Below are 24,379 nucleotides of genomic sequence, written 5' to 3' on the forward strand. Positions count from 1 at the left end.
ATGGTCTCTCACAGACACACTCGGCTGTGGGTTATACACACTCGGTCGATGGTCGAGTAGGTCGGTCGAGTGTCAGGAGACACTCAGCTGACTGTGTTTATCTGCAGAAGCTGAAGAACAAAGTGACGGGTTTCACCCAAAATCGACCAATTCTTGCTCTAGAGCTCGATTATGACCTCAAAACTGACCAAATCAAAGACGCTAAACATATAGAAACATAAACCCACAAGACTTAGACTCAAACAACATCCAATTTAACCATTTTGACCCAAAATACACACTTTATAAAAACTAACACAAAAACTCAATTTTCTCAAAGATTAAAGCATGAAATGTTATGATTCTTACCTTGTTAGAATCAGTAAACCGCAAGGAACAAGATAATGTAAAAGATTTGAGCTCAAGAACAAGGATTAGAATTTAGGGTTTGTTAGGTGAAGAAGATGAAGAACGAGTGGGTTTGGGAATAATCTGGAAAAATGAAGAAATGAGCAGCACTAGTCACTTAATTGTGGATAATTCCCACACTATGTAACACACGGGTATTTATCAGTTATTATCTGATATCTTTCGTATGTCATTTGGCAATCCAAACGAAGTCCAAATTAAATAAACAAACATGTTCTGTGACCTTGTCACAAACTGGTCCTAACCACATCATTATTTAATAGTAAATATTAAATAAAAATAAAAGCATATAATAACACAATACTAACTTAAGGGCAATTTAGTAATCTTACAACTAGGCCCGATTGAGGATGTTACAAATCTACCCCCTTAAGAAGATTCCGTCCTCAGAATCTGGTCAAGGTCAAACAACTGGGGATAGCGCGCCCTCATTAACTCCTCGGTTTACCACGTCAAGTTAGAACCTAAACTGTGTCGCCACTCCACTAATACCATAGGAATCTGTTTCTTTCTTAACTTTGTGACTTTCTCGTCTACTATTCTAATCGGTTCTTCAACTAACTTCTTGGTTAAATCAACTTTTAAATCTTTCAACGGAAGAATTTGACTTTCATCATCTACTTTACACTTTCTCAGATAACATACATTGAATGTGTTGTGAATTCCTCCTAACTCTGAAGGAAGATCTAAAATTACCGTCTGATCATTCAGAATTTCTTTGATTGAAAATGGCCCAATAAACCTCGGAGCTAGTTTACCACGTTTGCCAAATCTAATAACTCCTTTCCACGGTGACACCTTCAGGTATACACGATCACCTACATTAAAAATTATCGGACGTCTACGCGGATCAGCATACATCTTTTGTCGATCTCTGGCTGCTTTTAACTTCTCACGTGCAATTTCAACCTTTTCTGCGATTATCTGAACAATTTCGGGACCTGCAAATTGTTTCTCACCTGCTTCTAACCAACACGTAGGATTTCTGCATTTTCGACCATACAACATCTCATACGGCGGCATTCCGATACTTGAATGATACGAATTGTTGTAAGCAAACTCTATCAATGGAAGATGCGAATCCCAAGAACCACCATATTCTAAGACACACGCTCTCAACATGTCTTCTAACGTTTGAATCGTTCGTTCACTCCGACCGTCTATTTGTGGATGATATGCTGTACTTAAATTCACACGTGTACCCAGATTCTGTTGTAAACTGTTCCAAAAGTTAAATACAAACCTAGTATCCCTGTCGAAAACTATTGACAACGGTACACCATGTCGACTAACGATCTCTTTCAAGTACAAATCTGCCAAATCACTCAACGAAGTGGTTTCACGAGTAGGTACGAAGTGAGCACTCTTAGTCAGATGATCCACTATTACCCAAATCATGGGTGGTATGTCTGACATCTGAACAAGGAAAAATAACTTTTTCCATGTCAGTAATACATATAGCAAGCACGTAATAGGCAAAATAACTACAGCAGCTTAGATCATCTACAGCAGTACATAGCATGACATTAATAACAATATCATACGGAAGTAATATGAAATCAAAAGCAGATAGTAGCATGCAGTAGCGAGAATAAACAGTAGCATACATCATGTCCATATAGCAGTAAAAGTAAGCAGTAGTATGCAGCAAGTTCAGCAAAAGCAAGTAAACAAGCAAGCTGTAGATTAGTCCTATTAGCGAATCCTACTCGGATTGGTCAAGACTCACTAATGCAACCTAATTCCCTACAACCAATGCTCTGATACCAAATGTGATGCCCCGTACAAAATTAACTTGTACGGATCATCAACAACAAGTCCATTACACGGTTACAATACTATATGCTATTTTAAAACGAGTTTGCATTCATGAAAAGATAACGTTTTACAAAAGATAGCGTGCTTCTACAAATAAAAAGTATTAACATAAGTACGTGACACAAAGGTCATTACAAAGCCATTGTTCAAATATAACATAATTTATGAATGCAAAGTAAAAGTTTCGTAATTGAGACATCTCTAAGCAATGCAGCGAAAGTCTAACACCGAGAGTCTAATACAGCGGAAGCAACATACGGCTAAGCATCTGAGAAATAACATGCTTAAAAATTCAACACGAATGTTGGTGAGCTATAGTTTAATTGTAACAGTAATGTAATGTAGGCCACGAGATTTCGTATTCAAAACAGTATGAAAAGTATATGCTTAACCGTGGGCACTTGGTAACTAACTTAACGTAAATATCACCCCCTAAAAGTACACTTGGTGTAACATCCCGCCTTTTTCCTTTTACTTTCCATTTAACTATTTTAAAGTCCGTTATATATTTATAACATCTCTCGTTAATACGCGTTTTAAATTATCTCGATTAGGTAATTCACGCACCCGATTCAAACTTGAGGGACTAAAATTGACACGGGGCAAACTAGTTGACTAGGTCAACTAGTCCACCCCAATCACCACCATTCAATCATCTCCATCTCTCTCTCTTTCTCTCTAGCAAGAACACACACACAATTACCAAATCCATTCAATCATCATCTAAATTCGATCTAGGAGGCTTACAACAAAATAAATTACATAATCGTGATCCTCTCTTCATCCTCTTCATTTTGGTACCAACTTCATCTCATTTGGGTAACATTTCTAAAACTCTAGATTTCTCTAAATTCGTGTTTTTGACTTGAATTGGTGTTAGTTAGTGTCTATGGCTCATTGTGATGTCGTGTATGTAAATTGTATGCTCGATCTTGTTATTCGGTGTAACTAGCATGAACACTTGAAATGGGTTAGTTTAATCTTTGATTTTGATTGATTAAATGTTGTTAGATGTTAAACTCATTGTGTTAAAAGTGTTACTAGCATCGTTAGTTTCGTTTTGGTATGTTGGATGATATGAAAACCTTGCGTTAACATGATTATTGATTTTGTGGTTCTTAATTAGGGTTTGATGAACCTTAAAATGAACTTTTGATGAGCATTAAATGCGGTTTTGGTTGTTGTAAGTGTTGAATTGATAGACGAAATGTGTTTAGTCGTTTTCCTCGTCAAAATACCTTCCCAACGGTGTATGATACATGTTCTAGGTGTTTTCGGTTAGCAAATTGTATTTGTTTGAGTTTTGGTTCGTGCATTTCTTTGTTGCAGCAAAACAGGGCCTGGATACAGATCTGGACGCCGTCCAGATTCTTGGACGCCGTCCAGCCCTTCAGACTAGGACGCCGTCCAGTATTTTGGACGCCGTCCAGGCCTTCAAAGCTGGACGCCGTCCAGACAATCTGCACGCCGTCCAGATACCCTGGCAGGCTACTGTCTTCGTTGGTCATTTTAAGGAAAATGTTTGCTATGCTATGGACCTCCGATTCACATGTAACTTGTTCTAACATGCTCATATATGATTAAAAACTTCAGAGAAATAGTTCGGGACCCGACCCGAACGTGTTGACTTTTTCGTTGACTTTGACCCGACCAAGTTGACTTTTAATCAAACTTAACCAAATGTTTGTGCAAATCGTTCTAACATGCTTTTATACTCGTATCTTGCATGAAACATGACAATTTGACTCACATGTTGTAGTATTCGAGTCGTAACGAGCCATAGGACTAATTGAACATCTTTGACCTATCATGTTTACCGTTATTGATACAACCTATTGTTTAGGTCAAGACTAGCATTGTTCTTTGCACACGTTTACTTGTTGAAGTACTTTACTACTCGTGCACTCAAGGTGAGATCATAGTCCCACTTTTACTCTTTTGCACTTACATTTGGGATGAGAAAACATAAACGTTTCTTTTTACTAAGTGAACACAAGTACAGGAAAACAAACATTCTACATACGAGTTTGAACAAAAATCCTCAATTCGATTATCATTAGTTACACTTGCCGGGTGTAAGCGAGAACTTATGTTATATGGCCATATGGGTTTGACAAACCCTCATTCAAACGGTTCGCTACCGTTTACGAATGAAATGTATTTTCGAGAAACAGTGTATGTTCTAACACTATTGTGATGGGGTTCTATGGAAGGAATGTTAAGCATTGATAATTGGGTGCTCGTGAAACAAACTTTTGGAATGTATTACTATTATCTCATTGTTGCAAATCTTGTGGTTCACTTGTACTTACTTACTTAAACCTATGATTTCACCAACGTTTTCGTTGACAGATTTCTATGTTTTTCTCAGGTCCTTGAACGATATATGATACATGCTTCCGCTCTTTATTTTGATACTTGCATTGGATGTCGAGTATATATGCATACAAGGAGCGTCTTTTGGCTACTTTTAAATTGTGTCGCATAAGTTTCATTTGTACTTATAACTTTGTAACGTAACTTGTGGTGGAACTATTCTTGTAAACTTTGAACAATCTTTACATTTGAAATGAATGCGACATATTTTTGGTCAAACGTTGTTTTAAAGACTTATGACCACGTAACGGGACCTAGGTAGACGGCGCCGTCAAACATGATTTGGTCGGGTCGCTACAGATGGTATCAGAGCGTTGGTTGTAGGGATTTAGAGTTCATTGGTGTCAACCTCGAGTCATAGGGTACATTGGTGAGTCTAGACTACAACCGGCATATAGACTTGAAGTATGAATTACTTGACTACTTGTGCATTTATACTCGAACGCTTCTACTCATATCTACTCTTAGTTCATCTTAATCTCACGTTGTATAATTTGATTGACACGCCACCTTGACTATATGAAATGATGTTGAATGCACATATGAATCAGGGTAATATAATTTCTGGGATTATATTACGGTGACTCATATAAACGTTCCGACATTGTGGCATAAAGAATTTAAGGCGAGTCAAGGAAAATTTTCTCTCTATCTTTATTCTATATCACGGTTAGTATTATTGAGAATACTAATCAATGATATTCTTGTGTCTTGAAGGAACAATGGCTCCTCGTCGTGTACGCCGCAATGAAACTCCCGAACAAGCTCTCGAACGGATGATAGCTACCGCCATAGATGCGGCCATGGCCGGTCACTCATCCAACAACAACAACAATAATAACAACAACCACAACAACAACAACAATGGAGCCGGTAACTCAAACGAAGGGTGCTCCTACAAATCCTTCATGGGGTGCAAACCTCACACTTTTGATGGAACCGGGGGACCGGTCGTGCTCACCCGATGGTTTGAGCAAACAGAAGCCGTCTTTAGCATAAGCGGTTGTCGGGACCAAGACAAGGTCAAATACTCCACTCACACCTTCGCCGGTGTCGCTCTTACATGGTGGAATACTTATGTACAATCGGTGGGTATCGATGAAGCTCACGCCCTCTCTTGGGCCGACTTGAGGGAAAAGATGATTTTCGAATATTTCTCTCGTGAAGAAACCCGAAGGCTCGAACAAGAGCTAAGAACTTTAAAGGCGATCGGAAATGATCTCAAGGCTTATAATCAACGATTTTCTGAACTAGCCTTGATGTGCCCAAATCTTGTGAACCCCGAAGCTTTAAGGGTTGAACTTTACATGGATGGTCTTCCAAAGAGTATCAAACACGGAGTAATGTCATCCAAACCCACTAATCATCAAGAAGCTTTGAACATGGCCCGCAAATTGATAGAAACGGTTGACGAAATCGTAGTTCCGGCACCTAAAGTCGAGGACAAGTCGGGTAACAACAAAATAAAATGGGAAGCTCCCCAATCAAGCAACAACAACTTTGCCAAGAAATCTTTCACCTCCGACGGAAAGAAAGGTTATGTCGGAAATCTACCTCTTTGCAACAAATGCAACAAACATCACTTTGGCGAATGTAGTAAGCTAATTTGCCATCGGTGCAAAGGAATTGGTTATAAGGCCAACGATTGTAAAAGTGCCACTCCCGTCGCTCGAAAGTGGCCCAATTCACCAAAGACGGGCACTTGTTACGAATGTGGCCAAATGGGTCATTATAGAAATGCATGCCCAAAGAAGAAAGATAACCCCAACACGCGCGGCCGAGCTTTCAACATCAACACCGAGGAAGCCCGGGATGACACTGAACTAGTCACGGGTACGTTTCTTCTCAACAATTCTTATGTCTCTTGCTTATTCGATTCGGGTGCCGATAAATGCTTTGTATCCAAGACTTTGACTCATTCTTTTAGCACTCCACCTCTTCCATTAGATACCACTTATACCATTGAAGTGGCTAACGGGAAACTATTAAGTGCCGACACATATTACCAGGGGTGTACGTTAAACATTTTAGGTAAGGAATTTGAAATTGACTTGATACCCATGGAACTAGGAAGCTTTGATGTAATAATCGGTATGAATTGGTTAGTCAAAATGAAATCTAACATCCTTTGTGATCTTAACGCAATCCGAATTCCTATCGAGAATGGTGAACCTTTGATTGTTTATGGCGATAAGAGTTGCACCAGACTCAACCTCGTTTCGTGCCTTAAAGTTAGAAAACTACTCCGTAAGGGTTGTTTTGCGATCCTTGCCCACGTTAAGAAAGTCGAGTCCGATGAGAAGCATATCGATGATGTGCCAATTGTTAGTGAATTTTCCGATGTATTTCCCGACGAATTGCCGGGTCTTCCACCTCATCGACAGGTAGAATTCCAAATCGATCTTATTCCGAGAGCCGCACCTGTAGCACGTGCACCGTATAGACTTTCTCTATCCGAAATGCAAGAATTGCAAAGTCAAATTCAAGAACTACTTGATCGTGGTTTTATCCAACCTAGCCATTCACCTTGGGGCGCTCCGATTTTGTTTGTTAAAAAGAAAGACGGATCCCTACGAATGTGCATTGACTATCGTGAACTAAACAAATTGACGGTTAAGAACCGATATCCTCTTCCTCGCATCGATGACCTCTTTGATCAATTACAAGGGTCTTGTGTATATTCAAAAATCGATCTCCGCTCGGGTTATCATCAATTAAGGGTTAAGGGGGAAGATGTCTCCAAAACCGCCTTCCGAACTCGTTATGGTAGTTATGAATTCCTTGTCATGCCATTTGGTCTCACTAACGCACCGGCGGTGTTCATGGATCTTATGAACCGCGTGTGCAAACCGTATCTTGACAAATTCGTTATCGTGTTCATCGATGATATTTTAGTCTATTCAAAAAGCGAAGAAGAACACGAGGAACACCTCCGACTTGTGCTTGAACTTTTAAGACAAGAACAACTCTATGCCAAATTCTCCAAGTGTGAATTTTGGTTAAAGGAAGTTCAATTTCTTGGTCATGTTGTAAGTGACCAAAGTATTAAAGTCGATCCAACGAAAATCGAAGCCATTAGTAAATGGGAGACTCCTACTACTTCTACTCACATTCGTCAATTCTTGGGTCTCGCCGGATACTACCGTAGATTCATCAAGGATTTTTCTTTGGTTGCTCGTCCTCTAACCGCTTTAACTCACAAGGGAAAGAAATTCATTTGGGCTACCGAGCAAGAATCCGCGTTTCAAATCTTGAAGACAAAGCTAACCACCGCTCCTATCTTGTCACTTCTCGAAGGCAATGATGATTTTGTTGTATATTGCGATGCCTTGAAACATGGTTTTGGGTGTGTATTGATGCAACGGAAGAAAGTCATTGCTTATGCCTCTCGACAACTAAAAATTCATGAACGGAATTACACGACTCATGATCTCGAACTCGGAGCCGTTGTCTTTGCACTTAAAATGTGGAGACACTATCTTTATGGAACCAAGAGTACTATCTTTATCGACCATAAAAGTCTCCAACACATTTTCGATCAAAATCAACTAAACATGAGACAACGAAGGTGGATTGAAACCTTAAACGATTACGATTGCGAGCTTCGTTACCATCCCGGGAAGGCAAATGTAGTAGCCGATGCCTTAAGTTGAAAAGAAAGAGCGGTGCCTCTTCGTGTCCGAGCCTTAAACATCACCATCCACACAAACCTTAATAGCCAAATTCGAGTAGCCCAAAATGAGGCTCTCAAGGATGAAAACCTTTCACACGAGCTCTTGAACATTCTCGTCTCTCGATTCGAAATTAGGGAGACCGGACTCCGATATTACGCCGGAAGGATTTGGGTGCGTAGTTATGGGGACCTACGAAGCCTTATTTTAGATGAAGCCCATAAGTCACGATACTCGATTCACCCCGGTGCCAATAAGATGTACCACGACCTTAAACAACTATATTGGTGGCCGAACATCAAAAGGGACATAGCTATTTATGTTTCCAAGTGTTTGACATGTTCCAAAGTCAAAGCCGAACACCAAAGACCGTCCGGACTACTTCAACAACCCGAGATCCTGCAATGGAAGTGGGAAAGGATAACGATGGATTTTATCACCAAGCTACCAAAAACGACGGGCGGTTATGATACCATTTGGGTTATTGTTGACCGTCTCACCAAATCCGCACACTTCCTTGCCATGAAAGAAACGGACAAAATGGAGAAACTTGCACAACTTTACATTAAGGAGATCGTAGCCCGACACGGTGTACCTTTATCGATTATCTCCGACCGAGATGGCCATTTCGTTTCTAGATTTTGGCGTACATTGCAAGAAGCGTTGGGAAAGCGTTTAGACATGAGCACCGCATATCATCCTCAAACCGATGGACAAAGCGAACGTACAATTCAAACCTTAGAGGACATGTTACGAGCTTGCGTGGTTGATTTCGGAAAAGCTTGGGACAAGCACTTACCTCTCGCCGAGTTCTCTTACAACAATAGTTATCACGCGAGTATTAAAGTCGCACCTTTTGAAGCGCTATATGGCCGAAAATGTCGTTCACCTCTTTGTTGGGCCGAAGTAGGCGACGTACAAATCACCGGACCCGAACTCATTCACGAAACCACCGAGAAGATCGTTCAAATCCGAGATAGGCTTCGGACGGCCCGGAGTCGTCAAAAGTGCTATACCGACAAAAGACGCAACGACCTTGAATTTCAAGTCGGTGATCGCGTCATGTTAAAAGTCGCACCTTGGAAGGGTGTAATCCGTTTTGGGAAACGCGGGAAGCTAAATCCGCGGTATATTGGTCCTTTCGAAATCTTGGAGCGTATTGGAACCGTTGCTTATCGTTTAGATCTTCCGCCTCAATTGAACTCCGTTCATCCTACCTTCCATGTATCTAACTTGAAAAAGTGTCTTGCCGAACCCGATATCGTCATTCCTCTCGAGGAACTCACTATTGATGACAAACTTCATTTTGTGGAGGAACCGGTTGAAATTGTGGACACCTCCGTCAAGACATTGAAACAAAGCCGAATTCCGATTGTTAAAGTCCGTTGGAATGCCAAAAGGGGACCCGAGTTTACTTGGGAAAGGCAAGATCAAATGCAAAAGAAATACCCTCACTTATTCCCGATTCCGGAAACGCAAGATTTCGAGGAAGAAACAACGACTACTACGCCTACTTAAATTTCGGGACTAAATTTCTTTTAAGGAGTAGGTAATGTAACATCCCACCTTTTTCCTTTTACTTTCCATTTAACTATTTTAAATTCCGTTATATATTTATAACATCTCTCGTTAATACGCGTTTTAAATTATCTCGATTAGGTAATTCACGCACCCGATTCAAACTTGAGGGACTAAAATTGACACGGGGCAAACTAGTTGACTAGGTCAACTAGTCCACCCCAATCACCACCATTCAATCATCTCCATCTCTCTCTCTTTCTCTCTAGCAAGAACACACACATAATTACCAAATCCATTCAATCATCGTCTAAATTCAATCTAGGAGGCTTACAACAAAATAAATTACATAATCGTGATCCTCTCTTCATCCTCTTCATTTTGGTACCAACTTCATCTCGTTTGGGTAACATTTGTAAAACTCTAGATTTCTCTATATTCGTGTTTTTGACTTGAATTGGTGTTAGTTAGTGTCTATGGCTCATTGTGATGTCGTGTATGTAAATTGTATGCTCGATCTTGTTATTCGGTGTAACTAGCATGAACACTTGAAATGGGTTAGTTTAATCTTTGATTTTGATTGATTAAATGTTGTTAGATGTTAAACTCATTGTGTTAAAAGTGTTACTAGCATCGTTAGTTTCGTTTTGGTATGTTGGATGATATGAAAACCTTGCGTTAACATGATTATTGATTTTGTGATTCTTAATTAGGGTTTGATGAACCTTAAAATGAACTTTTGATGAGCATTAAATGCGGTTTTGGTTATTGTAAGTGTTGAATTGATAGACGAAATGTGTTTAGTCGTTTTCCTCGTCAAAATACCTTCCCAACGGTGTATGATACATGTTCTAGGTGTTTTCGGTTAGCAAATTGTATTTGTTTGAGTTTTGGTTCGTGCATTTCTTTGTTGCAGCAAAACAGGGCCTGGATACAGATCTGGACGCCGTCCAGATTCTTGGACGCCGTCCAGCCCTTCAGACTTGGACGCCGTCCAGTATTTTGGACACCGTCCAGGCCTTCAAAGCTGGAAGCCATCCAGACAATCTGCACGCCGTCCAGATACCCTGGCAGGCTACTGTCTTCGTTGGTCATTTTACGGAAAATGTTTGCTATGCTATGGACCTCCGATTCACATGTAACTTGTTCTAACATGCTCATATATGATTAAAAACCTCAGAGAAATAGTTCGGGACCCGACCCGAACGTGTTGACTTTTTCGTTGACTTTGACCCGACCAAGTTGACTTTTAATCAAACTTAACCAAATGTTTGTGCAAATCGTTCTAACATGCTTTTATACTCGTATCTTGCATGAAACATGACAATTTGACTCACATGTTGTAGTATTCGAGTCGTAACGAGCCATAGGACTAATTGAACATCTTTGACCTATCGTGTTTACCGTTATTGATACAACCTATTGTTTAGGTCAAGACTAGCATTGTTCTTTGCACACGTTTACTTGTTGAAGTACTTTACTACTCGTGCACTCAAGGTGAGATCATAGTCCCACTTTTACTCTTTTGCACTTACATTTGGGATGAGAAAACATAAACGTTTCTTTTTACTAAGTGAACACAAGTACAGGAAAACAAACATTCTACATACGAGTTTGAACAAAAATCCTCAATTCGATTATCATTAGTTACACTTGCCGGGTGTAAGCGAGAACTTATGTTATATGGCCATATGGGTTTGACAAACCCTCATTCAAATGGTTCGCTACCGTTTACGAATGAAATGTATTTTCGAGAAACAGTGTATGTTCTAACACTATTGTGATGGGGTTCTATGGAAGGAATGTTAAGCATTGATAATTGGGTGCTCGTGAAACAAACTTTTGGAATGTATTACTATTATCTCATTGTTGCAAATCTTGTGGTTCACTTGTACTTACTTACTTAAACCTATGATTTCACCAACGTTTTCGTTGACAGATTTCTATGTTTTTCTCAGGTCCTTGAACGATATATGATACATGCTTCCGCTCTTTATTTTGATACTTGCATTGGATGTCGAGTATATATGCATACAAGGAGCGTCTTTTGGCTACTTTTAAATTGTGTCGCATAAGTTTCATTTGTACTTATAACTTTGTAACGTAACTTGTGGTGGAACTATTCTTGTAAACTTTGAACAATCTTTACATTTGAAATGAATGCGACATATTTTTGGTCAAACGTTGTTTTAAAGAATTATGACCACGTAACGGGACCTAGGTAGACGGCGCCGTCAAACATGATTTGGTCGGGTCGCTACACTTGGAGAGTGCGTCGAGTGCGTAAGTTTATAAAGTATTAAACACCCGTTAAATGCTAGCGTGACTAGCCCGAGTGGGGATGTCAAACCCTATAGATCCATATCTAAGATTCGTGTTCACCGGTTCAAAAACCAATGACTAAACGTTACCAAGCTAAGGGGAAAGTTTATGCCGTTATATCACCCACACATATATAAAGTTTAAGTACTCGTGCCTAGTAAGTAAAACATAAAAATCGTATGTATTCCCAGTCCCAAAAATAGTTGAAGTAAAAAGGGAGCTATAACTCACAGTGAAAGTACGGTAAAAGTCGATACGAGATAAGTAAGCAAGTAAATCTGTCCGAAAAGTCCTCAACCTAGGTCAAAAGTTACTAAGTCAGTAAATCATCCCAAAAGGGTTTAAAAGTACGTAAGTTAAATCTTATGTGTCATCATCATCAACATCATAAGTAAAAAGTAAAGTGAGTTTTCAATCAAGAATAGAGATCGAAATAAAGGCTGACTTCGTTCAGCTGCTACGAGCTCTACACAAATCGAAAAGACGCGTAGTCAGTGGTCATGGCTCCGTATGTGATTCCTCTAACTGCTAACCAATTTTCAGAACCTAACTCATCTTCGTTTGATTGTAGCGGTGGTTTAAGTGCGAGTAGGTCAGAAATTTCAGCACAACATTACAAGGGTGTAGTGACTTTCGGAAGGCTATAAATCCTATACCGTATATCGGAGTTAGGTGAGACCTGAACGAAAAGTCATCTAATCGAAATGAAATAACTGAAAATCAACTTTACAGAAGCCCAGAGAGTCTGATCAGACCCTGAAAAACAGAAAGAAAGTGCTCTGGTGGGTTTCTTGGTGTTTGATGCTCATCACGGTTCTCATCCTTGATGCGTATAAGCCTCAAGTATACAACTCTTGATGTTTTAGCACCACTTTAACCAAGGTTTAACCATCAACACACAAAGTTAAGACTAATAAATAAAACACAACTCATGTGAGAGTTTGAGCAAGGTGATGAACCAAAGTTACATCAATTTCTTAGTTTCAACACAATTACAAGTTCTATTAAGCTATAAACTTAGAATCAAACTAAATAAGCAAGATCTTAAGTCATGGAACTTAGATCAACACAAAAATGAAACCCTAAGCTAAAGAGCTTGGATTCCTAATAATACTTATGAGATCTCAAGCTAGTAAGCTTGTATCTTTTGTTTCAAGAAAACACAAGTCACAAATCTAAAGTACAACAAACTAAAGAAGATCATAAGTTAGTAAACTTTGATCTTAACTAACTTTTTGTAGAAACATCAAGCTAGTAAGCTTGTATTTCAAAATTTCTTGAAGATCCATAAAGTAAAGTGTTGGATCTATAAGTTACGTGAAGATCATAAACATATGTTTTGATCTTTAAACATAAATAAAGAGATCTTGAGTTAGTAACTTAGATCTAACAAGATTATGAAGATTCAAAGCTAAAAAGCTTGAATCCTTCATGTTCTTGAAGATTCTTCAAAATAAGGTTGAATCTTACAGGAGTTATGAAGATTCAAGTTACAAAACTTGAAACTTTGTTCATGATGATGATGATGATTCATGATTTAAAGTAAAAAAAAAAAAATAAACCAAGAACTTACAAGTTCTTCAAAGTTGAGAGAAAAACTTTATAGTGAGAAAGTAGAGAGATGTGTGTGTGTTTGAAATGAAATGAAAATGAGAGAAATAAGCCATAAAAAAAATAAAGTGGTGGTGAGGGTGGGGTGGGGTGGCCGACGGTTTGGGCAAGGGGGACCATTTTGGCCTCATGTGGTGTGGCATGGTGTGGTCCATGGTAGTGGTACTAGGTGATGGTGACATGTTGGGTGGTTTGAGACATGATGCAAGCCTTGGTACATAAGCATGCATGATACTTGTCTCATTATTTACATGGACTTAATTAAGATTACATGGGCTAATTAACCCATTAAGTGGTCCACTAAGTTGAGTAGGTTGGGCCATGGAAGTCCATTAAGGTGTTAAGTCCATTAAGGTAACTAGTAAGCATTAGTAAATACTAAATACTAAGCATAATTAAGGAACCATAAAGCCATGTAATTGTCATAAATAAGTAAAAATTATGTTTACGTAGTCATAATATTCCAATTATGACAAAAGTTTAACATGCACCAAGTACGTAGCTCGTTTTAAACGATAAGTGACACTAACGGTCGTAAATGCATTCAAGGATCATGTTAGGTAACTAAGTACTTAAAAACACGTTGTAAGGCATTAACGAAAGTAATTAACATAATTAATGATCCCAGAATAAAATCTAAATTAGTACGCACAAATACACAGTTTTGTGAAAGTATTAAATATAATTAAAAGTCGAAAAAGTCGGGTCGTTACATTACCCACCTGTTAAAGAAAATTTCGCCCCGAAATGTAAGCTGAGGTAGATGGTGGAGTCGGGAAAAGGTGAGGATACTTCTGCATCATTTGATCCTCTCGTTCCCAAGTAAACTCAGGTCCTCATTTTGCATTCCATCAGACTCGGACGATCGGAATCTTGTTGCATTTCAAAGTCTTGACCTCACGGTCCATAATTTCGACAGGTTCTTCCATGAAGTGGAGTTTGTCATCAATCGTAAGCTCATCGAGAGGGATGATAAGTTTTGGTTCAGTAAGACATTTCTTCAGATTCGACACGTGAAAAGTAGGATGAACGGAGCTCAATTGCGTCGGGAGATCCAAACGGTAAGCAACAGGCCCAATACGCTCCAAGATTTCAAAAGGACCAATGTATCGCGGATTTAGCTTTCCATGCTTTCTGAAAATGCGACTTTCAACATCACGCAGTCACCCACTTGAAATTCGAAATCTTTATGTTTAAGGTCGGCATAGCTCTTTTGGCGGTCCCGGGCCGTCTTGAGTCTCGCTTGAATTTGGACAATCTTCTCGGTTGTTTCATGAATGAGTTCGAGTCCAGTTATTTGCTTTTCACCCACTTCGGCCCAACAAATAGGAGAACGGCACTTGCGGCCATACAACGCTTCGAAAGGTGCGGCATTAATACTCGCATAATAGCTGTTGTTGTAAGAAAATTCGGCTAGCGGTAAATGCTTCTCCCAAGCCTTTCCAAAATTAATAACACAAGCACGCAGCATGTCCTCTAATGTTTGAATCGTGCATTCGATTTGTCCGTCGGTCTGCGGGTGATATGCGGTACTCATGTCGAGACGTGTTCCCAAAGCTTCTTGCAAGGAACGCCAAAATCTAGAGGCAAAACGGGCATCTCGGTCTGAAATAATCGAAAAGGGCACACCATGACGAGATACAATTTCTTTTATGTATAGTTGAGCGAGCTTGTCCATCGTATCAGTTTCTTTCATGGCTAGGAAGTGAGCAGATTTGGTAAGACGGTCAATGATAACCCAGATGGTATCGTATCCGCCCACCGCCTTTGGTAGTTTCGTGATGAAGTCCATTGTTATCCTTTCCCACTTCCATTGCGGGATTTCTGGTTGCTGAAGACTAACCCAGATGGCCTTTGATGTTCGGCCTTAACCTTTGAACAAGTCAAATACTTCCCAACGTAAGTAGCAACATCCTTCTTAAGATTTTGCCACCAATACTGATCCTTGAGATCGTGGTACATCTTACCGGCTCCTGGATGAATTGAATATCTTGACTTGTGGGTTTCGTCTAGAATGAGGCTTCGTAAATCCCCATAGCTAGGCACCCAAATTCTTCCAGCGAAATATCGGAGTCCAGTCTCCTTGACTTCGAATTAAGAGACGAGAATGTTCAAGTGTTCATGAGAAATATTCTCCTCTTTGAGAGCCTCATCTTGGGCTACTCGGATTTGGCTATTGAGACTCGAATGGATGGTGATGTTTAAGGCTCGGACACGATGGGGTATCATTCTTTCCTTTCGGCTCAAAGCATCAGCTACAACATTCGCTTTGCCAGGATGGTAGCGAAGTTCGTAATCGTAATCGTTCAGTGTCTCGATCCACCGTCGCTGTCTCATGTTCAGTTGCTTCTGATCGAAAAAGTGTTGGAGGCTTTTTTGGTCGGTGAATATAGTACTTTTAATTCCATAAAGATAGTGTCTCCACAATTTAAGCGCAAAGACAACGGCTCCAAGTTCGAGATCATGTGTCATGTAATTTTACTCGTGAATCTTCAGTTGACGAGAGGCATAAGCAATAACCTTTGTTCGTTGCATCAATACACAACCAAAACCATGTTTCGAGGCGTTGCAGTACACAACGAAGTCGTCACTGCCTTCGGGAAGTGATAAGATAGGTGCAGAGGTTAACTTCCGCTTCAGGGTTTGGAATGCCGACTCTTGTTCGGCCGCCCAAATGAACTTCTTCCCTTTGTGAGTTAACGCGGTTAATGGTAGTGCAATCAGAGAGAAAACTTCAATGAATCTTTGGTAATAACCAGTGAGGCCTAAAAATTGGCGGATATGAGTAGGAGTAGTGGGGGTTTCCCACTTGCTGATGGCTTCGATCTTTGCGGGGTCGACTTTGATACCTTGATCGCTTACAACATGACCCAGAAATTGAACTTCCTTCAACCAAAATTCACACTTGGGGAATTTGGCGTAGAGTTGCTCTTTTCTCAAGAGCTCAATCACGAGTCGAAGATGTTGCTCATGTTCTTCTTTGCTCTTTGAATAGATTAGGATATCATCTATGAAGACGATAACGAACTTGTCTAGGTACGGCTTGCATACGCAATTCATGAGATCCATAAACATGGAAGGTGCGTTGGTTAAACCGAATGGCATCACCAGGAACTCATAGTGACCATAATGAGTTCGGAATGCAGTCTTAAGTATATCGCTCTCCTTCACCCTCAACTGGTGATAACCTGATGGCAAATCGATCTTAGAGTAAACGCTTGATCCTTGCAGCTGATCGAAAAGGTCGTCAATCCTGGGAAGGGGGTACCAGTTCTTGATTGTCAACTTGTTGAGTTCGCGGTAATCAATACACATGCGGAAAGATCCATCCTTCTTCTTTACAAATAAAACAGGTGCGCCCCAAGGCGAAGAGCTTGGTTGGATGAATCCACGGTCTAGCAGTTCTTGTAGTTGACTCTGCAACTCTTGCATTTTGGAAGGTGCGAGTCGATAAGGTGCGCGAGCTACAGGTGCAGCTCCTGGTACTAGATCGATCTGAAACTCTACTGATCTCGGTGGGGGTAATCCTGGCAATTCTTCTGGAAAGACGTCGGGAAATTCATTCACAATTCGTACATCATCTACGCTTTTCTCCTCGGTTTCTAGTTTCTTTACATGAGCTAAAATGGCAAAATGCCCTTTTCCCATGATTTTATGTGCCTTCATGCAACTAATATGGTTCATCTTTGGGCTACATCTTTCTCCGTAAATAATCAATGGCACACCGTCTTCGCGACGTATACGAATAATCTTCTCTCCACAGATAACTTCTGCTTTCACCTTGGACAACCAGTCCATACCGACAATTACATCAAAGCTTCCCAACTTAATGGGTATCAAATCAATCTTAAAATCTACGCCAGCTAAGTTTATAATACCTCCTCGGCCAATTTGGTCAACTTTCTAAAGTTTTTCATTGGATACCTCAACAAGGATACCCTCGTCTAACAGAACTAATGACCAGTCTATCTTAGAGCAAAAGTGTCTACATATGTAACTCCTATCGGCACCGGTATCAAATAAGACAGAAGCTAATAGTTTATTGATAGTGAATGTACCTGTGATCAAGTTAGGATCCTCACGGGCATCCCTGGCGTTCATGTTGAAGACTCTTCCACGTGTTGGCCCGCCATCCTTCTTATTGTTCGGGCATTCATTCTTAAAGTGACCCTGCTGGCCGCATTCAAAGCACTTCTTCAGCCCATTCAGAATTGTCCTCACAGCTGGGGTGGTGATCTTACAATCCTTGCCGATGTGTTCAGTCCTCTTACACTTTTCACAAACCACGTTGCAGTACCCAGTATGATGCTAATAGCATCTCTTGCACTGCGGAAGGCTACCTTTGTAGTTAGGGTTCGAGCTAGGGTTTGGGTTAGGGTTCTTCCAGTCGTCGTTTCCCTTGAAATTCTCATACCTCTTAGCTGGGTTCTGATCAAAACCTTTTCCCTTGTTTTCGTCCCACTTACATTTCCCATTACTAGCTCCCAATTCCGATTTCACCTTTTTTGGCTCTTCTTGGGTAATTTAGTTCATCAGAGTATGCGCCATACGCATAGCTTCTGGGACATCTGCTAGTTTCGAAGAGGTGACATTTCCCTGAATGGTCTTGGGAAGTCCCCACAAATACCGTTCCATTCGCTTAAATTCAGGAGTAACCATCGTGGGGCACATCAAAGCTAACTCCAAGTACCTTCGGTTATAGCCATCAAGATCAGTCCCTACAACTTTCAGTTCCCAAAACTCCGCTTCCATCTTCTGAATTTCGATTCTGGAGCAGTACTCCTCGATCATGGCACTCTTAAACTCTTCCCATGGTGTAGCATAAGCCTCGTCAATTCCTTTAGCCTGGGCGAGTGTGTTCCACCAGGTTAAAGAGCCATTCGACAACGTGCAGGACGCGTACTTAGTTTTGTTCACTTCGGAGCAATTACTCACATGGAATATAGATTCCAACTTCTCGAACCATCTCGTCAGCCCAACTGGCCCTTCAGTACCACAGAAATTGTGGGGCTTGCAGCTCTGGAATTCCTTATAAGTGCACCCGTTATGAATGTTTTGGTTAGCCGGTGGAGCATGGGGGTTGATATCTGCCATAGTTGCGGTTACTCGAGCAGCTATCATCTCCTCAATCGTGCCGCTGTGGGCGTTTCCCTTGGAACTCTTCCATTTGCCATTGATTTTCTAAACAAAATTTCGACTTAAGTCAAAATCTAGCATTCAATAATATTATAGATAAAGTAATCAATAGGGAAACAACACAATACATGTTAACTAAGCATGGCAAACAAGTCGCAGATAGCATAAAAACCATCATGTAATAGCTTAAATAGAACATCGTATAATAATTAAACAACAATAAGTTCCATTCGTTAATAAGAAAGTTGCATACATTTTCATAAGGTTCGTACAATACTTGAATAGAACATAAAACTACTAACGGGATTACATAATGAAATCTAATACAATAGCCCTATGGTGATGGTGGATAAATGATGTCCATTATGTGGGACATCTGGTCCTCGAGCTCAGTCACCCGAGCACGGAGGGTATGCACTTCCCTCGTCAGCTCCTCGACGGTGGGAAATGCTGGTGGGGCATGTGGTGCAGGTGGTGCAGGTGGCGCCGGTGGTGCAGACGGTCCAGCACCAGAAGTAGACAGTGCATAACGGCCGACCTTACGCACGAATGGGTCAGCAGGAAACAGCACGACCCGCTTGCGGGCGGTGACCCTAACCAACAGTCCATGTACGTTCACAAATGGCTTACCTCCATTAACCATGGAATAACAGTACCATCGTAGCGGTACCGCTTCTTCGGTGGGGTAGAGGGTGGCTGCACGGGCTCCTCCTCGGAGTCCTCCTCAGAATCCTCCTCGGGATCCTCCTCGATGGTGTCATCGGATGATGAATCGTCTGAATCATCTAAGGGTGGATGTGCCTGACCGGTAGTCATGAGTCGATATCTGAATGATGGAATCGGCACGACTCGTCCGTCAGCTGTGCGTCGAACCCAATGTCCACGCTCATTACGGAAAGGACCGTCCCCATTTCCCCCAGGGATCACAGTACCACCGGAATGGTGCTGTGGCCCCGGGAGTCTAGGGCTGGGTGGAGCTAGAATCTTCGCAGGATCCTCATCTCTGTCTGGGATGATCGTCAGGTCAGGTGCGTGGCTACTGTCCCCAGAGGACGAACCGCCAGAGTCCTCGGTCTCCCATGTCAGATTGGTGCCTAAACTATGTTTCCATTCCACACGCACCATGGGAATCTGCTTTTTACGTAACTTGGTCACTTTTCTGTCGACGATCCTCACTGGTTCTTCCACCAATTTCTTACTTGAATCTACTTTCAGATCTTGGAGTGGAAGAATTTGATTTTCATCGTCCACCTTACACTTACGAATATAGCAGATGTTGAACGTGTCATGAATACCAGCTAACTCTGGAGGAAGATCTAACACTACGATTTGATCATTTAGCACTTGACGGATTCTAAAAGGACCAATGTACCTTGGAGCTAGTTTTCCTCGTTTACTGAACCGAATTACACCCTTCCATAGTGAAACTTTTAAATACACATGTTCACCCCCGATAAATGTCACTGGTCGTCGAAGAGGATCTGCATACATCTTTTGTCGATCTCTAGCAGCTTTCAGCTTTTCATGTGCGATAGCCACTTTTTACGCAGTCTACTGCACAATTTCAGGACCTGCAAACTGTTTCTAACCTGCTTCCAACCAATACGATGGAGTTCGACACTTTCTACCATACAACATTTCATAAGGCGGCATGCCAATACTTGAATGATAGGAATTGTTGTAAGCAAATTCGATCAATGGTAGATGATAATCCCACGGTCCACCATACTCTAACACACAAGCCCTTAACATATCCTCTAAAGTCTGAATAGTTCGTTCACTTTGACCGTCAGTCTGAGGATGATAAGCCATACTAAGGTTGACACGAGTACCCAAATTCTCTTGTAGACTATTCCGGAAACTAGACACAAATCTCGAATCTCTATCTGACACAATAGACAACGGTATCCCATGTCGTGATACTATTTCATTTAGGTACAACTGAGCTAATTTGGTTAACGATGTTGTTTCACTGGTAGCTAAAAAATACGCACTTTTGGTTAAACGGTCCACTATTACCCAAATCATGTCATTTCCTTTCTGGGTTCTGGGTAGCTTTGTCACAAAATCCATGGTGATATGTTCCCATTTCCACTCTGGAATCTCTAATTGACGCAAAGACCCATACGGTTTCTGGTGTTCCGCTTTCACTTGGGCACAAATATGACACTTTCCAACGTATTGTGCGACGTCAACTTTCATAGTTGGCCACCAATATAACACTTTCACATCAAGGTACATTTTGTACTACCAGGATGCACAGATAATCTCGATTTATGTGCTTCATTTAAGATTAAATCTCGCAATCCACCAAGCAACGGCACCTAAACTCGTTCACGATAAGTCTTCAATCCTCGAGTGTCCGTAATCATGATGTTCGGCGTGTTGATTTTATTTTATTACCATGGGTTAATTGTCCTTTTGTCCTGGTTTATTCGATACGTCCATCTGGTTTTTGTCCATAATAGTCCATCAGTCATAAATATAAAGTGCGAGTGTCCTCGTCAATTTATCCTTATATCCGAAGTCAAATATTCCAACTAATTGGGGATTTAAACCGTAACAAGGTCTTAATACTTTGTTTAATGAATACACCAGGTTATCGACTGCGTGTAATCCAAAGTTTTAATACTTGGTTAACAATTACACCAATTACCCTTGTATGTAATCCATCCCTGTTTCAATGAGTCCAGTGACTATTAATCCATCCCCGTGTCCGGTCAAATGAATAATTATTAGTACTTATAAATATCCCGCCCATCGTGTCCGATCGAGTGTATGTGGTTATTTATAGGTACGTCCAATTGTAAATCTTTATATTAAATTAACGAACTATCATTCAGTTAAACAAATATAAAGCCCATTAATAGCCCATAGTCTAATTTCCACAAGTGTCGTTCTTTTGTCCAAACCCCAATTATGGTTCAAAGCCCAATTACCCAATCTTAATATTTAGCTCAACATCACGATTACTTCGGCTTAAATAAGCATAATAATAACTTAGCTACAAGACATTAATAAAAATAATTTAAACATAACTTACAATGATTTATTAATAGCGTAGCGTTACACGGACAGAGTTTTGATTTACAAAATCTTAAAACATTCGACTAACATAACCTTATTATTATCATTAACTTAATATTAGAATTATAAATTTAAAATATAAATATAAATATATATTGAGAGATAGAGAGTAGGATTAGAAAAAGGTGTTTTTATTTTGCAGAATTCGTCGCCTTTTATAGCACCTGACCCAACTTTTGGGGCCATGCGATTGCATGGACCGGGAGTGTTATTCCCATGCGATCGCATGGTGACTGGTACCAGCTCACATTGTGTTTTAAACGTGGGCGGCTCTCTTTAAAATAATATATAATATAATATATATAATTTTATATAATTATATATATATTATATTATATTCTTGTGCCTAGCTGACTCGTAATTTTATGTTCGTTGTCTCGCGCGTTGATGCTCTGTTTATGTCTCGGTCCCAGATTTTCGAACGTCTTTTCATACACTTTAATATCTTGTACTTTATGTTTCGCAATTTGTAATTTGCACAAAAAATTATTTTCCTTAACTCCCAAAATCCGCGCAAGTCTTTAACTCACTTTTAGTGGCACTTTTGAGTGCACTATGACTTTAGTGGCACTTTTCAAGCTTTAGTGGCACTTTTTCTTCAATTCTTTAATCTTCGTGCTTCGTCTTCATATTTATTTATTTAAACGATTACAACTTAAAAATAGAATAATTACAACTAAAAACTTTACATATTGGGATGATATTGCGACTAAATATATGTTCATTTGGAGCACTATCAGTCATGTGCTGGATAATTCTTCTCACTTGGTTTTAACTGTCGAGATGCATACGCAATTACAAAATCTCTTTGCATTAATACACAACCCAAACGGGATAAGGATGCATCGCAGTACGAAACGAAGTCGTCGAATCCCTTAGGTAATGCTAACACTGGTGCTTGATACAATAAAATTTTCAAAGTATGAAACGCAGTTTCCTGTTCATTACCCCACTGAAAAAACACATCCTTTCTAGTTAAATTTGTCAAAGAACTTTCAATCTTTGAAAAATCTTTAATAAATCGTCGGTAGTAACCGGACAATCCTAGAAAACTCTTGATTTCTGTCGGATTCTTTGGTGAATTCCAATTCATCACAGCATCAATTTTAGACGAATCCACTTTTATACCTTCTGCAGAGATAATATGACCCAAAAATTGAACTTCACGTAACCAGAACTCACACTTGGAAAATTTTGCATATAGTTGTTCACATTTCAAGAGTTCCAACACTTGTCTTAAATGCTCAGCATGCTCGAATTCGGTTTTGGAGTACACTAAGATGTCATCAATGAATACGATAACAAACTTATCCAAAAACGGTTTACACACTCTATTCATAAGATCCATAAAAATTGCTGGTGCGTTGGTTAACCCAGACGGCATCACTAAGAACTCATAATGACCATAACGAGTATGAAATGCAGTCTTCGGAATGTCAGATTCAGTAACACGAACCTGGTGATATCCCGAACGTAGATCTATTTTTGAAAAGAACGAAGCTCCTTGAAGCTGATCGAATAAGTCATCTATTATAGGAAGCGGATACTTATTCTTCACTGTTCTTTTATTTAGTTCACGATAATCTATACACATTCTGAGCATGCCATCTTTCTTTTTCACGAATAACACTGGTGCACCCCACGGCGAAGAACTCGGACGAATGAACCAACGGTCCAACAGTTCTTGAATTTGGGACATCATTTCTCGAATTTGTGAAGGAGCTAATCTATATGGAGCTTTGGCAACCGGTGTAGCCCCTGACACTAACTCGATCTTATATTCAACTTCCCTGATCGGCGGTAAACCTAGCAGTTCATCTGGGAACACTTCTGGATAATCAGACACCACAGGAATATCGGACACTACTTTCGTTTCCTTCTTTACATCGATCACATAAGCTAAGAAAGAATCACATCCCTTGGCCAAAGATTTATGAGCTTTCACCATCGACAAAAATGGACAACGGAACCCACCATGATCACCATGAGCCACTACCCGTTTTCCACCATCCACCGAAAAATAAATAACTTTCCTATCTCACTTAATACTGGCCTTGTGATCACTAAGCCAATTCGTGCCTAACACTACATCAAAGCTTGGTATAGGCATCACTAAACAAGTCAGAGGGAAAAGACTACCCTCTATGTCAATAGTAATTCCAGACACAAACTTTGTGACTGGAACAGTCCTACCGTCACCCACTTTTACACTTAAGGGTTCATTTATTACACTAACAGGCACATTTAACTTAACACAAAATGGAGTTGACACAAACGAGCAATTTGCTCCACAGTCAAATAGTACACGAGCCGGCACAATATTTACTAAGAACATACCGATGATTGCATCATCAGTAACAGTGACAGCGTCTACTGACATCTGAAAGGCTCTAGCTTCAGGTTGTGGAGGATTCTTGCGTTTCTACCCCACA

At 40.3% G+C, this 24,379-nt stretch overlaps 1 protein-coding gene across 1 annotated transcript; it reads right to left on the reverse strand.

Moving 5' to 3' along the window:
- Positions 1–192: 192 nt before the first annotated feature.
- LOC139900189 (uncharacterized) lies at positions 193–23,895 on the reverse strand. Its single transcript, XM_071882982.1, has 5 exons — positions 23,586–23,895; positions 22,713–23,078; positions 19,851–20,398; positions 901–1,206; positions 193–201 (listed from the first exon to the last, which is right to left on the reverse strand). Exons 1-5 carry the CDS (start codon positions 23,893–23,895, stop codon positions 193–195), a joined length of 1,539 nt encoding a protein of 512 aa, XP_071739083.1.
- Positions 23,896–24,379: the final 484 nt, after the last annotated feature.

Source organism: Rutidosis leptorrhynchoides, chromosome 3 (genome assembly GCF_046630445.1).
Source record: "Rutidosis leptorrhynchoides isolate AG116_Rl617_1_P2 chromosome 3, CSIRO_AGI_Rlap_v1, whole genome shotgun sequence".
NCBI lineage: Eukaryota > Viridiplantae > Streptophyta > Magnoliopsida > Asterales > Asteraceae > Rutidosis > Rutidosis leptorrhynchoides.

Bases quoted from the DNA above. Each gene is read 5' to 3' on its own strand.
- LOC139900189 (XM_071882982.1), bottom strand. From the start codon at position 23,895: ATGGTGAAAGCTCATAAATCTTTGGCCAAGGGATGTGATTCTTTCTTA. The intron at 23,079-23,585 runs GTGCACCAGTGT...TTATCTCTGCAG, and splicing joins TCCGAGTTCTTCGCCGTGGG to AAGGTATAAAAGTGGATTCG. The intron at 1,207-19,850 runs GCGAAGATTCTA...GTATACCTGAAG, and splicing joins CAGACAGAGATGAGGATCCT to GTGTCACCGTGGAAAGGAGT.